The 20,128-nt window shown below is 38.5% G+C and overlaps 1 protein-coding gene across 4 annotated transcripts in view; it reads right to left on the bottom strand.

Annotated features, from left to right (window-relative positions):
- The window catches only part of Rop (Syntaxin-binding protein Rop), an 87,009-nt gene that overhangs the window by 32,216 nt on the left and 34,665 nt on the right, over nucleotides 1-20,128 (bottom strand). For 2 of the 4 annotated variants that reach the window (XM_083126638.1, XM_083126635.1), the window contains exons 2-3: nucleotides 6,909-7,055; nucleotides 4,622-4,777 (exon numbers count right to left, since the gene is read on the bottom strand). In XM_083126638.1, the coding sequence (XP_082982764.1) occupies nucleotides 4,622-4,777; nucleotides 6,909-7,050 (298 nt within the window). In that variant the 5' untranslated portion in view covers nucleotides 7,051-7,055. Of the gene's footprint in view, nucleotides 1-2,042; nucleotides 2,147-4,621; nucleotides 4,778-6,908; nucleotides 7,056-15,823; nucleotides 16,062-20,128 lie in introns of those variants that run through there. The other 2 variants (XM_083126636.1, XM_083126637.1) reach the window with 2 other exon arrangements.

Below are 20,128 nucleotides of genomic sequence, written 5' to 3'. Positions count from 1 at the left end.
CTCTCATTTCTATGTAAAAAATTATTCACAAGAGACTGACAATATTTTTCATCTTACTCTGATATTTGTCTTCTGCAAAAGAGGTGCAAAACAGCATTATGCATATCCTCTTCCTTTAACATATAAATTGTGGAAATGTGGACAAAAATTAAGCACTAAATCTTAACGACATGATGATGATGATGTTAGTCAAAATGGAATGGTCAGTTGAAGCATGCAGTACGTAGTGCAGACACAGTACTTTTTCCAAATACATTAATATTTGTGCTTAAGATGGAGTCATGTCTGAGAGAAAATACATCGTTATTAACTCAAGACTGTCTTAGCTGGAGTGAAACAATTGCTCTGTTGAAGCACCCGTAAAGGCCTAGTTAAACTGCAAGTGTTCCGAGAGCTGAAAACTACAGAAAATGCACAACTAGTTTAGAAAGAATGAAAAATCTAGCTACTAATTCCCAAAAGGAGCCTAAAACGAATATGGTATTGGTTATTTGTTCATTATCTCTACTTATATTCACAAAAATAACACTGTTAATTTTTAACATTATGCTTCATTTTTATTCTCAAGTGGTTGATATACACTCAGACTTCAGTCAAAATATAATAACGAGAGCAGGAACAAGCTATGTACAATCTCTTGACTATAATAAACTACTTCTTTCTTGTCGCATTTCATACCAGCATGTTAAACGTGAAAGATCTAAAGTTGACTTATCAATTTACTACTTATCACCTTTGAGCAAAATACACAGAAGCAAAAATATAAATCCTTCTTGAACACGACACAGGCAGGCAGGTAGGAGGTGGCATGTTCCAAAAGCAGGGGAACATGTTTCTGATAGCATGTTGTAAGCTCAACAATGAAAATTTAAACTGGAATTTCTTTGAGGTGAGCGCAGAATAGGAAGAATAGTTATTTTTGTTTACTGCACCTAAACTTACATATATCAACAATGAGAGTTAGCTCTACTGCAGTGCTCCACCATGTGCTTACAGACGAGACGTGACAAAACCTCGATTAGGAAAGCTACCAAATTTGCTTGAGTAGAAGCATAACATATATCTATCTGATTATGGTAGCAAGCAGCATGCTTCAAGGTGGTATGAATGCTGCATTCTAACAGCATGCACTGTAAATAATGTCAAGACAATACGGTAAATGAAGAAGGTACAACAAACCAGCAGATAAATCCATCAACCTTGACTGTCAAGAACTTAAGGATGCCACAAAACCATAACTTCTGCATTCAAATTACTGGCAGTGCATGAATATACAAGTTATCCAAAAAGTGCAAAAATGGAATGGCTGTGGAATAAGTGGTAAAAATTGCAACCACACAGGAAATGTCTGTGAGAGTCAGCATCAGTAAACAGTGGCACTGTGTATGGAAGATTACAACATAAAATGAGGAAAGTATTCTACATCACGAAGGAATTCACACAAACTGTCACAAGAGTGCACTGACACTTCTTCACACACAATTCTGGAAGAGTGCATAACATAGGAACTACAATGGGAATTGGGTGAAAGATTTCAAATCCCCTGGATATTTATGATCCAGAAAAAGTTCTAGTTCCTGCATACTGATAAATTGACGTTGTGCTAGCAACTGTGCTACCTATGAAACCAAATTCATCAACGGCATCCACATTAAATACCAGAAATGTGTATTTAAAACTTGGGGGCTTCTTGTGTCAATTCATATCACAACAGTTGTGTTAGCTCAATTCAGGTATGAATAAGTCAGTTTGACTTTTGCACTGTCCTTCTTGAATAACCTTGCATATGACTGACCTTTTATCCACTTCATCATTCATCCATCTACATCATCACGATTAACAAATTACAAATCCAACCTTCACCTAAAGTGAACCACCAAGAGATGTGAAGATCATTAAAATACATAAACTGCCAACTGAAACCTTGGCAAGTGAAATGAAGAGAATAATTAGTTTAATATTTTATTTGGTGTGAGCAAAATTAATTCTGGAAACACAAACATGATCTATGATATTCATGTAATTCTTCAAAAATGTGTTACCTGTGATTCATATGGTATAAAGGCTATGTTAATTTCCTTTAATGTTTTAATAAATTTGGAAACTCTCTTGTTGCCTAAATTATGAAAAATATCATCTGGACAAGCTGAAAGAAAACAAAACATAAAAAAAGGTTTCTACAAAATAAAATCTATAAAATTGGAAACAAAGCACTCACAATCTTGTTTTGAACTGATACAAATACACCATACAGACTAACAACCATAATAAATGATAATGCTTGTAAAATCATTCTATCAACTTAAAATAAAAGAAGTCAGAAACCTGCATAATATTCTTAAATGAAAGAAGGCAAGAATGTCTACAACAGAAGGTTTACGTTTTTAGTTGAAAGGAATAATGTGCTCGACAATGAGTTTTACCCTTCATTCAATAATAATATTTTCACAGGATAATATGAAAAATTGAATGAAAATTGTGGCATATTGCACTGACAGAAACAATGAATAAGACCAAATGAAATTTAAGCCAAATATTGTGAAAAATATAAAGAAGTGGTGCAGTCTGCAGGCAGATTATGCTTAAATATTTCCATGATGTTGTCAAGTTATAGTTTATGAACAAGTTTAGGGTAAAGAAACAACGTTGCTATTTTCTCCCCCATTTGGAAAATTTAAAGAAACTTTTTAACACAAGGCAATGGAAAGTTCATGGTATTCAAACTTGCAGTATCCAAAAAACATATCGTTCTCATGCCATATACCTTGTTGTTAGTAATCATTTGTAAATTTAAATACGCACAACAACTGTCAAATTAGCTCACTTGCCTAAGTGGAATAACAGAATATAAGAACTAAGAAGGCAGGAAGTAGGTGGGGGGTATCATATATACTGCGAGCTGAATAACTACAGGTGATTCGGTGAACTTACTGTAAAAACTAAAGCTCACTATACGTTTTCTATAAATATTGTGAAATATCTAGCATTGTTCATAATAGATAATATTCATTGAACAACTTGCCCTATAATTCATTGTGCCATATTTCAGGCAAACACATCAGATCCTGTGTTGAAAATATGCTGGCTGGGTAAGCATTGTGTGTATGTTCTTTGCAGAAGTGATTCAAGGTATGATTATTGTGATCATATGAGGAATGTGTACATTTCACCTTTTCCGAACACCTACAGAAACCGTGAAAAGTGTGTAAAGTGGTGAAATACAAAATTTCTCGCTGTAAGAAGGCTTATACGTAGGGACACTGATTTATGGTAAATAAAATTCATGAATTTCGCATTTAAAAAGTTACAATTTCGGTATATAAAAGCGGTGAAAAAAGATCATTTCGTTGGAAAAGCGGTAAATAAAAGTCAAAGTTAAGTAGTCTGCACCTACCTTTTATCAGTTAAAGTGTACACTTAACATAACCTCTGCATTGCATGGTTTTAAATTGTATCTCTGGTTGGTCATTATTAGGGAGACAAATTTATGGTAAATAAAAACTGACGAGAGCGGTGGGAAAAAAAAATTGGCACACACTTCTTCATCATGAGAGGAAACATCATACAAAAGAGCTATAAATTGATAAACTGCTTCATTTTTATATACTGTACACATACACCAGTACTTAGCTGTCCAACCAAAAAGAAAACATCAACACAAAATCACTTCATTTCTAAATTGCATATCTTAAGTGATTTATTCATTGTATGTATTTAAAGGATATCCTTGCTGTCCATCAAATCAAATAATCACTACTGCACATACACAAACACATGTTGAAAATCACATGATGATAAACAAAATTCATTCATGACTGAACACAAATGACACCATTGTTTCCCTTGATGTGCGGGAACAGACTAATCTTATCGCTGCTACAGCTAGCAAGTTCAATGAAACTGGAAGTTGAGTGGAAATTCGGGGGAAGAAAGGAATGCAGCTTGACAGGGAGCGAACTGAGATTATGTGCATGGGAAATCACAATTTGCAGCGTCTTCCTGATGTGATAGAAGATAAAACGTTTTTCAGCTGCATGTGGTAGTAAACTTTAGGCAAACGTTTCGTTACAAATCGACAGTTTGCGCGCACAACCTCGATTGCCGGTTTTTGCTTGTTTTCTACTTAATTTGATGATATATCACGGTTATTTCGCGAAAAAGCGTTCATTTCGTGGAAAAGCACACATTTCGCATTACTTCACGAATAAAACTCTTGCATATTTCATCATTGGGGGTGTAGTTACGTGCAGAATGTTCAAAATTTCATCTTTTTTTCACATTTCGCGATTTCGCGCATCGCGAAAATTCAATGTCCCAACTTATACGCTTTCCTCAACACACGTGAATCGGTTTGCCGTATTTTTCCCAGAGTATAATGCGTGATGACGTCAAGTTGAATATCATGCATTACAGGCAAGTTGTAAAATGAACACACTATGTCTACATCATGTATGCAGATATCTACTCTTTGCAAACCTTAAGTTCTTACATGAACTTTTCTCGACACAAAATGCTTGTCTTTCACTCATTCCTGGATTATTTTAAATTTCTCCACATTCACCACCATCCAGACTACCCCAAGGACTGGCCTGGGAAACCTATTTTAAAAATTTATTATTACCTTCTGTAAAATATACATGAGCTCCCCGATACATTGTCCTGTTTGGGTTTTCGAAGTCTCTGATCAAGGCATGCACAGACTTCTCCGTAGGTGTAATAAGATACACTGCTTCCATGGTTGGCAAGGGTTCCCTCTTTTTGTGAATATCTTCAACCACTAAAAAAAGAAATCCGACTTGTAACATGTTCAGTCCTTACAAAAATCTGAGCTCTCAACAGAGAAATCTGTGTTTTTATACAATGAACTGTAAATATACGCTAAACTGTGGTAGGAACATGCAGAATATTTACAGCTTTCCATGTACTCACCAATACTATTTTAACTGATTCCGATGCCAATAACAAATTCTTAAACTTGCTGAATGTTCTGATGCACTAGACATATATCTTTACCAAGAACTAAGAACACTATGATATCTATTGCCAGTTACAAAATACAGGGTGTATCTAAATTCCCATTACAGACTTTGAGGGCTTGTAGCGGGCACCAAAACGGTTAAATTTTGCATAGGAACTCATGTCCGGAAACGAACAGTTTCCCCGCTACAAGCAAAACACCACCACAACACACGCAGAACTCTCCCGTGTTTTCGGCACGGTGGCCCAAATCCTTGGCCTGCATGTTTGCCGGACTTGACTCCGCTTGATTATTTCCTGTGGGGTCACATGAAGAGCCTGATTTACGAGACCCCGGTGGAATCAGAGGAAGACCTGCTAGCACGGGTAATGGCAGGGGCGGATGTTGGACTAGCAGGTGTTGGTGATCATATGTACCAGAACATGATACATAGGTACGGTGTTTGTGTTGAAGTCAATTGTCGCCACATCGAGCCCTTCTTGTAAGTGGACGCTGCAGCTATGCAAAAACAACGTACAGTAAGCAGCAGAAGTGAGAGAGTTCAATGTGTGTTGTGGTGGTGTTTTGCTTGTAGCGGGGAAACGTACGCAAAACTTAACCATTTTGGTTCCCACTACAAACACTCAAATTCTATAATGGGGATTTAGATACATCCTGTATAACATACAACAAAGTTATTTCAACATAGCCTACAAGATAGGAATAAATTATGAGATATTTTAAAGCAGTATAAAAGAACAGAGCTTTAAACCCATAATTATTTTTATTTTTATTTTCAATACAACACTGTACTGTATTAAATATCAACAATACACCATACTTTAAACTCTCAAAAGATAAAAAATTAAATCAGTTTAAATATCAGATTTTAGCCACTCCCAGTATGCCAATTTTCGGTTCATATTTATATTTACACTGGTAAGTAAAGTTTCCGATGCACATTGCACAGTGACATGAAGCCACATAGGAGGATGTAGAAGTAGTGACGTGAACATTCTCAAACTATGGCCTCTTTTATTGGTGGTGTGATTAGCATCAGGCTGCAGGTGACTTCCCACCCCCTCTCTCCCAGGGTTGCTCCAGGTACCCATTTATTTGAGACTGATTGAACCCCAGAGCTGCTTTATTCAGGGACATGGCTGGAAGGATGCAGACTCCATACTTCACATCAGAAACTGGAGAAGAGCAGCCCAAGACAGCAAGTTCTGGAGGAAGGAAGTTGGGAAGGCCATGGGCCGAAAATGAGCCGAAGCACCATAGGTAACAGGTAACAGTTATATTGTTGTTTTTTAAGTCTACTTTATGCGTATAAAGGCTAATAGGAACTGGACCTACAGTTTAAAGTGGGATCCGAACCACTGTGCAATGTGCCTCAACTGGGTATCGTACCAGAGACCACTTGACAAGTATGAGAAAAATCCATATTGACTGTAAGTACAACCAATATATTTAATATCCCTGACATTTCCAGAGTTTTAAATATTTTTATGGAATTCCTCGACTATTCCATGACCTTCTTAAATCATACATCGATTCTCTTAACTCTCCAGGTTTTTCAAAGTCAGCAAAGTATGACCACAAATAATAATTTTAGTTATTTTAAATGAATATCAGAAGTACCTCAAAACTTTATTGCGAGGATATCTGACCCAAACTATTAATCAAAAACTCACAAAGGCTGACAAGGACATAGGAGTACCTGTATATTTTTACATAATAAAATATTCTAACAACTTTTTCTATACAGAAAAAACTTTGCAGATATTGATACTTTATTCACATCTCAGTGCAAAAAACAATAAACGCATCATAGAAACCTCATGAAAAGTGTATGCTCCATCAGGCTTCACAAGTCCTGAATGAGCCTGAATTCTTAGCTTTGTTTCTATGACAGAATATTTCTTCAAGCATCGTGATTTAATATACTTACATGTTATTCCTTCGCTGGAAATTTCGTGCATTTTGCAACATGCTGACACCATTCGCATTGCCAACTGATCTACAACCAGTACTCGCCATTCCACAGTGGCTTGGCCTGCAGGTTTCTTTTTCAGCCTTATGGCTTCATTCATAATCTCTGAAACAAACAATGGAATCCATATTATGTGAGAATATCAACAACGATCATTCAAATATCAAATTAGTCACAATTTCTTATATTAACACATTAGAAAAACATTTTACAAAAATGAATGTGCCTGCCTGCTTATTGAAATATAGTGCACAATTTTGGAGAAAAGGGGGGGGGGGGCAAAGAGAGAGACAACTCATTTAATGACCATGATAACTGACATAAATTTAGAATCATGTATACTAAATTCGTTCTGCAGTTAGAACACCCTATAAACTGCAATGGTGTTGCATGTAGGCAAAATGTGGTATGTTTCAAAATGGCAGATGAAAAACTGATTTTTCCCATATACTGCGCTGTACATTTTATCCCAAAACTGTTTACAAGACATTTTTGGAATGTAAGGAACTAAACTTAGTCATTTTATAGATTTATCAGTCCACACTTCTGCAATAAAACTTTAGTATTGTAACTATGATAACTGCCATAAGAGCCACGGCCTTCCATAGAGGCTTTTTCATTGGATGATGTGTGGGAAGAGAATAGAGTCTTATCACCACTGTTATCTGACTATTCAGAGCGTTGCCCACTACTTCTATTCAAGTAGCTCGATTGTCCTCACGGCACTGGGTCAATGCCGAAATACTGAAGCTCCCCACCAGGAATCGAACCTGGGACCAACTGCACCAAATATAAGACTGCAAACCATTTGGCTATGTCAGAGCCCTAGTACTTGAAACGTCCAGGAAAAGCACATCTGTCACAAACTGCCAAGCTACAATGATACAGAATTTAAAGTCTCCTATCTTATGTTGTGTAATATTTTTGGTTGCTTACAATGAAATATGAAATTAAATAAATAAGAAAACAAAATGCCTTTGCATTTGTAGTAGAATTCATTCTACATTGGCCAAACACTACATTCAGAAAATAATTTTTGTTTCTAAATGAAAATACACAATGGAAAATTCACAGTATTGTGATAAAACATTATACTTTATCAGACATATCATTCTAAAAATGCCTAGTTTCATGGTGAGGTAAAGAGCAAACTGATCACTAGAGAAGTTGCTTGCTCAAATTTAGGGAGGGTGGCTTAAATATCATTGCAGCTGTAGCAAACCTTGTGGCGTTAGCTCTCGAAAAGTCTGAAACCTTTCTAGAACTAACTTAGTTGATAGCCTGAGAGAATCTGTTCATCAATATTAAGTTGTTTCTGCAGGTTGGCTACTCTAGGACCATAATAAAATTCAAGTATAATTCCCGGTTTTCTAAGGTTTTACAGTCTCTCACCACCCACACACACACACACACACACACACACACACACAAATACTTATATTAACAATATAAATGGTCTGTGCGATTCCAATGAATCCAAAAATTATAATTCAATTCAACTGAACGTGACATATACATATATAACTTAAGTTGCAGAGTTTACATTTGTCATTTCACATAGCTACTCAGAATATAAATACATCTACAAGCACAAGTCACAAATGTTACGGGAAATAGTAATCTAATAAAAAATTGATAATTCTATAAGAATTTCAAATTTACCTAATCAACTTCAAGATATTTTATCTACCAATAATCTTCAGTCCGTCAGATAGATTGTTCCGCAAAGGACACTAACAAAGCAAATGGACTGAGAGAATTTGGTTTTATTTTCCACGCAGCTTTCTTTTCCTTCCTCGATAAAAATAAAATCTGAACTGTGAAAAACTTTTCTCGGGTCATTAATAAATATGTACGAGGTGCATGTCAAAAAATAGGGCCAATCATTTTTTACGTGTGGTTGGCAACACTGATGAAGTTGAGCATGCGCAGGAGCATGCCCTAGTATTCTGTGCTTGCAACAGAGATAGAATCATCAGAGTGGGGTTGCGTACGTGCGAGTAGCAGTAAAGTGAAATGGCTGCCGTAATACAAAATCCCACCAAATGTGAAGTGACATCTGTCATACAATTTCTGAACGCCAAAGGACATAATGCAGCTGACATTCATCGGGAATTGTGTGCCACTTATGGCCCGACAGTGATGAGTGAAGGGAAGGTCAGGCAATGGTGCAGAGTTTCGGGAAGGGTGTTCAATGTCCATGATGATGAGCATAGCGGAAGGCTTAGTGTTCAGACGGACAGTCTGGTGGAATGCGTAGTGCGTTCCAATCGCTGGTTCACAATATAAAATAACTATTAAATCATTCCCTTACAGCCCCGACCTTGCCCCCAGCGATTTCTTTCTTTTTCTTCACCTGAAGAAGTGGCTTGCATCGAAGCATTTCAACGACACTCATGTGCTTAAGACATCAGTTCTGGACTGGCTGCACTCTCAGGTGGCAGATTTTTTCGCAGAGGGTATACGAAAGCTTGTGCCACGCTATCAGAAATGTCGGAGGTTAATGGTGACTACGTCGAAAAATAACCAAGGTATGTACTTGTTTATCAATCAAAATTAATTTCTTCTATCATTTTCTTGTTTTTTTAAAAAATATTGGCCCTTTTTTTTACATGCACCTCGTATAAATTCAATGGAATTGGGATTTTAAAAAGTTGCAATTTTTCACGTCAAAGGAGAAAAATTCAAGCAGAATTCACGCACAATTCCCAGAGCCAATAATTCACGCAAAATTCCCAGAATTCGAGGAATTCCCGGTGACTAGCCACTCCGTTCTGATTCAGTCAACCACAACATAAATTGAATGATAAGGTGCATTACTGCCAGCTAAAAATGGTACTTCATTTTTTCAGTATAATCTGAAAATCAATCTCCAAACATACCAGGGTTTTTAAATTTTGTTCTAAAAAACTTGGAAAATGGCCAACCATGGGGGGGTAGAGGGGGATATATTTTCTGGAAGGGTAGTCACATTTAGTATACCCCTAAATATCACAAAAAAGCATATTTGGGCCAAAACATGTAGTTTACTAGGGGGCAAACCTGTCGATCAGAGGGGTGTGGGGTTCATAATTTATTGTTAGTTTCAGATGTCTCAGGGAAGGGGAAGGGATTGCCCATTCCACCCCCGAATCGGCTTACAATAAGTATGGAATCCGTGGAAAACAGGCCGTACTTATGGCTGCAGAGATGAGTTCTTATGGTATAACTCACGGGCATCGCTAACAGAAGGGGACAGAAGAGATGCCCCAGTAATGTATCAGGTATGTATTTATTGGTGTATTATATAGCATACCACCCAATGCAGATGCTTATGCCATGACCCGAATGATTTCTACAAAAATGTGGGTTATTTAATTCAATTCGATTTTCATCTTCGGCCTCGATGCCCTAATGCGTTGAATCACAATCTCTCTACCGAAATTCCGGGTTCTAGTCCTGACTTCAATGTGGTTGCCATTTCATGTATTTCATCGTCGCGATTAGTCTAAAAAGAAGAAAAAGACGTAAAATGAATGAAAGTGTCTAAACAAATCAGAATCGGGCAACAACCTCGTTGGGCTACACTTTCCGGGAGCGGCAAACCCCTTCCTAATTCGCGTCGTGCTGTGGACCAACTGTTGTAGGAGCGTTGCGAAAAGTCGCTTATTGATCACCATGGCTACCGGGCGGGGCATGACGGGAATGACGTCAAAGTACGAGACGCGAAAGGTTTGGCAATGTGCCATGTTGCGTCGTTTGCTATTGATCCCCCACCGCTCCGGCTTTGGACCACTAGTAGCGGAAAGGCTTGGTGCATGGTTTGCACAAAAAGGAAACACTCGGAATGTTATTTCATTGTATTGTGAATGCCCTTTATGAAAACCATTGAAATATTGTCATTTCTAATATTGGTAGCGACGCATTTATAGACACCAAAAAACGAGAAATGGCAACTAAAAGATAAATAAGTATTTTATTTAAGTGGGATGACAGACACGAAAAGAGGGGAAAACACTAAATTGACAAGAAACTGGCACTGAAAAAGGGACGAAAGCGAGGAAGACACACCACAAAAGGGGAAACTGACAACTGTATTTTATTTGATTTTTCTTATTTAGCGTCGCTTTTTTGTCACTTCTGGCTAATCGCGACGATGGAGATGAAGGGACACTTACAAATAATACCCAACACACCCATGCCGGGATTCGAATCCGGAGCGGGGCAATAAACTATTAAATGAATTGACACTAAACGAGGGAAAAGTGACACCAAACGACGTAAAACTGAAAATAAGAAGGAACACTAAAAGGATGTAAATAAGTAGTAAAAAAAAGTAGAAAAAAAGAAAATAACTTCCAAAATGCACAAGACAACATGCGCTTATGAACTTTTGAAACAAATACAAAATAGCCTGAAGGGAATTTCTTTTATTTTCGTGTACATAAATATAGTAAATAAATTACCTCAATATGAAACAAACATTTTTCTTCTACGAATTGCATGGAGGAAAGTTATGTATTAAATAAAGATTTACGGAAAGAACGCCACGAAGCAAATTTAAAATAACACATTTTGATACAAAGCAAAGAAAGGCAGCCCATACCCCACCCCCAAAATAGAGATGATAGCTATTTGTTGCAGTCTTCGTTCGGTATTATTAGTTTAACCTCTGTGCGTTAAACGCAACGATGAGGATGAGTGGTGAAACAAATGGGTCACGTCACCACGGAAGTCGGATGGCCTTCCCTTAGGAACAGAGTAATTCTCGCCGACTTCCGTTGTGAAGTTGTTAGCACAGCGCGCTAGGCTGTGTCCCGGGTTCGAATCCCGGCCTTGGCATGGGTGTTTTTGTGAGTATCCTTTCATCAATTTCATCACTCATCCTCATCGTCGAGATTAACCAAAAGTGGCCAAATTGACGATAAATATCAAAAATCAAATCAAAGATAACAGTAATTTTCGAAACAAAATAAATCAGGAAAATCAGATCATTGAACTGATTGATAAACCAAATGGATGATCATCGAAATAATATCCTGGAAACGTAGCTTTTGGTTCAATTAAACGATTCGGTAATTTAAATCGGTTCACGGAACTCTTAGTCAGAAAATGAATTACGCTTTCGTTAGCTGAGTAAAACATAATAAACACGAAGGCCTAATTTATGTAATACGATAAACGTCAAAGGTAAATCAATCACAGAGCGTTGTACCGTGACAAAAGCACATACGGAGCGAGGTAGGTAGGTCCTAGGCATTCTAGATAGGCTATTTGACCCTAGGCGATGTGATTAGCACTGATGCGAGTCTAGGCGTAGTAAACAACGGTTGTCTACATTCTGCGCATAGACAAAACAGAGAACACAACAACTGTATGCACTTCACTACGAAAAGAAAAAAACAACTTGGCAAGGAGCGTGAGCTTAACAACGGATGTTGTAGAAATAAAAAAGGCATATCCTGCATTTCAACTGTGTAAGAAGTGCCTTGTACTTTACAATTATATATAAAAATGTCAAACAGAATGTACGAAATATTCTCATGATTAATTTTAAAATGCACTACTCTGTCTCACGGTTGCCACGTTTGACTGATTGGATGGTTATTTAACGTCGCTCTCTTTTCGCTAATAGCGACGATGAGTAATAATAAAATTGTTGAAGGGACACACGTGCTGAGGCCCGATAAGAACCTGAGACCGGTGACGTCATAGGGTGCTGTTTAGGGTGCACGATTGCCAACCGTCTTGTCGTCTATATTTTACCTTTTCCTAACGAAAAGAGCAAAAAACGAAGAGAATGCCACAAGTTTTTTGTTGTAACTATGATTATTTTGATCTAGATATGAACCAACACGATGAAAAATTGCATTCGTTTCTTCTTTTTTATAAAAAGTTTCATAAATTAATTTTTAATGTAAGTTCACATTGTAGTCTCTACAGCACATTACTGGATATCAACATCATGCTTAGAGAGGAGAGCAGAGAGGGCGACGCCCGTCCCCCTACAGCCAAGGCATTCAAAACAATAAATCGTTAATACGTCAGTAAACAGACGATGTTTAAAATGAATCGAACCCTCCATTGAGGTCTAAAAATAATAGTCAATTAAATGAATGGTTTTTTTTTTGTTTTAAGTCCACTTTGCGCACAGGAAGGCTAATCGGGTCTGGACCTACAGTTCAAAGGGGGATCCGACCCACTATGTGCCTCTACCGGGCAGCGGTACATTTTGTAATAATATTAATAATGTTTGTTATCGTATGATTAATATTGTTAAGCTAATAATATGAAACTTGAATTTCGGCTCTAACTTGGGCTTATTTTCTACCAATACAAAATCAAAAACATTCGTCACGAAGAGCGAATCTGAATAGAGTAGACAGATTGATACGTCGTAGATCGCGTAAGGGACGCGTGGCGCTTCGGCTAAATGTCAATCGCGTGATCGCATGACGGGCCGATCCGATATATTGTTCCCATTATAAACTGCCTGGCATCAGACAAGCTACTTTCTGCGCCTCAACTCTTTAACACGGCGCACGCACATACTATTGCTGCCTTCTTTCCCACTGCATTCGTCGCCCAGGCTATTCAATATATCTCGGCGTAGTTGCAGCTCCCAGGAACCTGCCCGTACATAAAAAAATTATTATCTGCTTATTTAAAGACCGGTGGGAATTCAAATATACATAGATTCATATCATGACCATGAACGTCGAAGTTTATCAGTTTCGTGAAAGGTGTTAAACCATCGTTTCTCAACCTATGGGGCGCGACCCCCTGCTGGGTCCCGAGGGTGCGTTTGGTGGGTCGCGAAGTCGAGCTCGAAATTTAATTTACTGTGTCTTAAAAACCTACTACATTTAAATTACTACGATATATTGTTTTAACAATTTAAATTCAACCCGTGTTGTACGTATCCTAGTCTAAACTCTACATTTCTGTTATTCGCGCTATTTACCGGCATCTCTCAATTTCATCATGTGTGTTTAGTTAGATGTTCGACTTGGGTAAATTAGTCTTTAAATTAAATATTTTCTATTCTAGAATGAAGAATGTGTAATTTGTTTAAGCAAGCTTAAAAGAGGGCTTCTTAAAGTACTCGATGTTAGCAAAAATATGATTATAAACTGGGTGCACACCCCTACAAGTAATTCTGCCGGCGCCAATGCTTATGGGTCCCATGAAGTGTAATATCCTTCAAGGTGGGCCCGGACTGAAAAAGGTTGAGAACCACTGTTGTTAAACCGATTAAAGTACGAGAACGTTGAAGCCTTGCATTTTATTAATTATGCTGATCTTTTAATCAACATTTCATGTGTCGAAAGCTGAAGGTACCCTAAAATCTCTTCAAACCAAAATTGTGAGCTGATGAGATCCCTCCCCCACCATTTCGGCATGTCACTGACGAGGCACTGACAGTGCAACTACACACTAAAAAAAATTACACTTCTTGTACACTTTCTAGCATATAATATGCACAAGATGTGTACTGAAGGTATTGTAAAAGTGTACTTGAAGTGTTCTAGATGTGCGCGACCCCATATGACGAAATTTTGTGCACTTGTTGCACACTTTGGGGACACATTCAAAGTTGTGTGCACTTCTTCAACGCTTTCTGTACACTTTTGTTTAAAGTAAGTCAGTACACTTCTTGTACACTTTGTAGCACATGATTTTCTTGTGTATTGTTGGCCATATCGATTGTTATTTTGCACAGCAGTGCTCGAAATTGGGGCAACGTACCAGAGACGCTGCTATCTCCCTAGAGTGCGCGTCAAATCTCCTGCATATGGCGATAGCCAATAGCAGCGCAATGCAGCGGTGCCATGTCGAAATCTCGCACGAAAAAGAGACAGCGTGGTTGAGCGGAATAGGCAACGCCGCACGTCTGTGATTCGCTAGTTCTGTTCAGCCGTTCAAGGCCATATGCAGGAAATTTGACGCGCACTCCAGTAGGAAAATTTCATGAAGTAACCTCCCCAGCAGATAATTTGTATACCTATCCTTTCACCTACTGCATTGTCTCCCAAGTTGATTCATACAAATTCGACAAAGCATCTCCCCAGCTACGATTTTCCATTTCAAGCACTGCACCGCATTATTTCCGATAATTTCCATCGTAATTCTTCTTACATGAAAGTCATTTTGCATAAAATGCACACACGTTAATCTTCACCAGTTACGTGACTCTTATTTTTTCTCAGAGCTTTCAATTTTGTCGTCAAATATAATGCCTTCTTCCTCCTTTTCCTGCACTTCTACTTGCGTATATTCTAATAAATCTATTATCTATCCTTTGGTAACAAATTGCACACTTTGAATCTTCGTTCACAGATGCACACTTGACAACTCGGCCTTTGTGCCAGTGGGGTGAGAATTCCGGTCAGTCAACCTGGTTGCGATTTTACCCATCTGTAAATTCTACAAAGTTATATTCCATTACGTTACACCAATTTTCCTCAATTTTGCCTTGATCGCAATAGTTTAGATTCATGGATGTCGATTAAGACCAAACTTGCACGTTGATTGATCGATTGAATTAGGCTATTTTATGTTGCGTCTCCTCCACTAATAACTAATCGCGACGACGAGGGTGATATGATGAAAATGATGAAGGAACACTCACAAAGAACACCCACGCCTAGAACGGGATTCGGACCCGGACCCCTGGGGTAGTAGCGCGCTATGCTAGCCGTTCCGTCAAGTAGGTAGGCTCAAACATGCAGGTAAACACGTCCAAGTTGGAAAGAAAGTTATGTAAGCACCTTATCACATCAAATATGTTACTTATTTCCATAGCCTATATTATTATTTGCTGCTCGGCACTGAAAGAATTAATAGAACTTATTCGCTGGTACTTAAGAAATAGTTTTGATGTAAGTTCTCACCTGATTCAAACTCAGCCACTACCTTGTACTTTCCAACTCGTTACGACGTACATGCCCACGATGAGTGAACTTTGGGAACATTTCCCTTAGCTACATTACGCTCAAATTTTTGTTTCACTTACAAATTTCTCGATTAAGATACACACACATACGTTGGTTGGTTAATTTGGTGTTTTAAGTCTAATTTATGCACAGTAAAGCTAATCGGGACTGGATCCGAACAACTATGTGCCTCCACCGGGTATCGAACCTGGGACCCCTTGATTTCAAGGCGACGACACTACCACTGCGCCATTGGGGAGGCCACACACACATACGTGAGAGAAGGAACTGAGAACACTGAACATGTTCTTGCTATTCTTTGTGACCAAGTTTCCCTGCTCTAACTTCGCTTGAACTCAAGCGTAGCGTGCAAAAATTAAGTTCTTGAACGATAAAAAGTAGCAACACCACGTACGTAAGCGGTGCTTTTCTGCTTCCCATTCGCTCCTCGCTGACCAACAGACGACATTCTCCTCGTTTCTGATTAGCACAGGAATTGCCAAGTGATCGCTAGCGTAGGAAAAGTGACAGGTTGGAACAAACGTGATTTAGTTATGGCACATTTCCCTACAATTTCTAATCAATAGCTTATCTGGAACTCAGTTATATCTTCTATGACGCCAATGATTCACATGCGACAGGGACAGAATCGTCCCAGGACGGTATATTTAATTTTCTGCTTAGCTGGACAGTGCTTTAAAACTTATGGACAGAACCCTCCTTTTTATCAATAGAAAAATATAAAACCAACGCATTCAATTTTCCCAGCAAATCAATGGTAGTGATGTAGTTTATTTATTTATTTATTTATTTCCCTTCAACAGAGACAAGTCTCCAATTACAGAAAGGTAATATCAAAATATTACATTTTCATTTACAACTTGTATTTACGCACGTACACATTCTCCCTCCTTCCTCCTCTCAATGCCAGATGAACAATTCGTGCATATCAACAATGTTTTAAAAAAAGTATGGTAAGATTACCGATTGATTTAGTTTATTTTACTTCGAATTTCTGCCACTTTAGGCTAATCGCGAACATGACGATTAGTAATGATATGAATGGACCTCACAAAGAACACCCATGCCCAGCCCAGGATTCGAACCCCTGCGCTTACCACTCCGTCACGGAGGCCGGCGTGAGTGTAGCCCATACTACTGTAGATATAAAAATAAGAAAATGCCGATCCAAATGATAGCTATACATATTCAAGTTGGCACGTCTGCAGGCAGAACCTCACGTTCCTTCACCTGCAATAATAGCACAACAAACTACTAAACAAATAAAAAATAACAATAGTCCAATTTACACACTTTCTGTCATTTCCCATAATATATAAGGACTTTTCTTTCTTTTAAACCACGCTCTCTCTCACGAAATCTCCACTGAGGAAGAATTTGGGATACTTTGCGTAAAGCATTAACTTCACAAGTACACGCATGCGATAAGAAGATGAGGTAAGGAATATTTCAAATGCAATACATGTTCGCATTGTTCTTGTTGAAAACTTCTTGCAACAGAGCCTACTGACAGGTCTTCTAACTGTAATAGTAGTTTCTTATCTACAGTAGTATGGGATACACTCTTAGCTAACTCGCACGGTTTTTAAAGCCAGTCTCACACTGTAGTTAGGTAAGTCTCCATTTGCCGAAAGATCTCCGACTGGCAACTACCAAAAAATCTGAAATTTATAATTAGAACTGACAAGTTAAAGCATATGCAGGTTTATTCATACATTCCAACACCAAGTTTATAATTTCTGTAACTCCAAGAGTGTATTTGCAATCTTTTCCTTTTCCTTTTGGAAACAATGTGGTTGTTCACACGTTATCAGCACATAATCTATCAACGATGACATTCACTACGCTTGAAAGCTTCGATAAAAAGGATAAATGTCAAGGTAATTAGTCGAAGGAACTTAATGAACAACCTATTTTCATTTGGTACTAAATACACAGGATGCATCGGTTGGGAGGTGTCCGCGAGACGTCTAAAATCAAAGAGTAATTCCTTTTTGCATATAAAATTTGGAGCAGCCTTGAGACGTATAAAACTAGTAATAAATCGTCACTTAGCACAAGAAATTGTGACCGTCTGACTGCTGCGAAAAGTTACGGTGATCACTTCCCCATAACGTCTTAAGATTAAGCATTAGGACCTGGGGACGTATAAAAGTACCCATAAATCTTCAATGAACCAGGTGAGTGACAGCAAAAGGTAACTAACTACCCAGGACAGAAGACCATTAACCTGCCACTGTGGCCATGGAAATTGCCGTGCAACATTTGGATTTATTCCTTAGCCTTTTGGTAAACGCAGGACAAATTTAAGTGAGAATGCAGGCTAAACCAGGACTCAAAGCCGGGTCTCAATATCTCCAGGATGAGCCTCCTACCCGGCGAAAAATACACTAATTGAAGGGCTCGGTAATTTCCGATTTTTTTCAACTTCGAGCCAGCGAGTTGAAATTTGACACGGAGGTAGATAAAGTCAAGAGAACAAAAAAGTGTGAATGCGATTTTGAGATTTCTCAAAAAACGCGGCCGCCATCTTGGAAAATGGCGGATTTTCGCCCCCGCGACCTTAACTTCCGCCCCTAAACACCAGGCGGGAGCGGCTCCAGCCGCCGGATCGCGCTAACCCCTAAGTCAGGGTGAACGGGGAAGCTCCCGGGAAGATAGCCTGACGGTAACGCAACGGTAGGTCGAGGGTTCGAGTCACGGGAGAGGTTTGATCCTCCATTTGAAATTCGGTGTTTGAGTTTATTAAGGAAAAATGTATTAGCAGCTATACTGTAGATATATTGTTTGTGTTGTGTTCACCAGAAGGCTTCTCTGAGTCCAATGCAAATTGTATAACATGGCAATTTCACTCGATTCAAGGATGGCACATTTTACTTTGTAACTCAAAAATTACCAAAATGTCACTTGCCATATTTTACACTCGACTCCTCCTTTTGATTTACTTTAATTTACCTAGCTTTTCTACCACATTTGGCTAATCGCGAAGATGACAGGTGATATAAAAGAAATTGGTGAAATGCCAGTCAGAAACAGATGGACAAAACACAACATGAGCCCTACAGAAGATTATACTAGCTGCGTCCAGATCCCAAAGCCTCGTTAGTCTGCAAAATTCAGTCCAGGACGTACTACATGGAAGAGGTTGACATTTGGGTGCCTTCAGAAAGGTTCACCTTGTATACCCCGGCGTAAAATACAAATCACAAAGGAACCTGAACCTTGCTTATAATACGACTGCAGCAAATTGGAATATTTGAGAATTGCCGAAAATATATTGCATTCATAGACCCTGATTTGCTTCATGAAATACAAGTAACGTTGTCTATGGATTGTAACAATGAAGTAGGTATTTAATGAAGCATCCTTATTCCATGAAACTATCTGCAGAGACTGACGAGAGATTTGACAGATTAACTAATTAAAATCGATGGCAGTTTCAAAAGTCCATCAAATCTTCCTGATTGCCCGGGAGAAAGGCTGCCGACGAGAAAGATCCATCACTCACCGACTTTTAGGAGCAGCAAAAGAGATAATCAAAAACTGACTTTCCGGTCTGGTACGTTTCATGATAATATGTGCCAAAGTGAAAGCACGGTTAAATAGTTGGCACCAAAGGTGTGCAAAGTGGTTAAGTGCACACTCCGAACTTAACCCTAGCTTACCCTTGCCATACGAGAAACGTACTTACCTGAGGAGGGGGCTCACAAGCGCACACTTTTTTTTAATCATTAAAATACAATAAACCATTTTGTTATCGAGTCACTGCTTCCTTTGTTGATTATACAGGGTGTCATTTTAATGGCGCCCACGGACCACAGATTCGTATAGAGAACATCAAAACAAACAACTTTTCTCAGTAACATTTTTCTCGTTGGTGCGTCGATTCGACGCTACAACCGTTCAAAAAAGACAGTTTTGCCGCCTGGATGTGTGGCAGGCAGGGTTGCAAGGAACACGCAAATTTTGTGAAAAATGGCAAAACTACCAACCACATTATTAGCTTAAAACGAAGCTAGAAACGCGTCCAGTAGACCGAACATCATAGCCTACCAGCCAGAAGATCAGCAGTCATCTCATGGGAAAGGGGAAGTGAACTAACGATATGAGAAATTGTAAAAACTTATTCAAAAATATTCAAAATGGAGTGTCAATGTCGGATTTTATCTCAGCCTACATGTCAAATATCAACAATAATAAATTGTATTGTACTTACAGCTTACATGTGGCTGTTTACGCCCA

Source organism: Lepisma saccharinum, chromosome 8 (genome assembly GCF_977018435.1).
Source record: "Lepisma saccharinum chromosome 8, izLepSacc3.1, whole genome shotgun sequence".
NCBI classification, from domain to species: Eukaryota; Metazoa; Arthropoda; class Insecta; order Zygentoma; family Lepismatidae; genus Lepisma; species Lepisma saccharinum.
The sequence above is the reverse complement of the archived record's forward strand: the minus strand, read 5'-3'. Positions and strand labels throughout refer to the sequence as shown.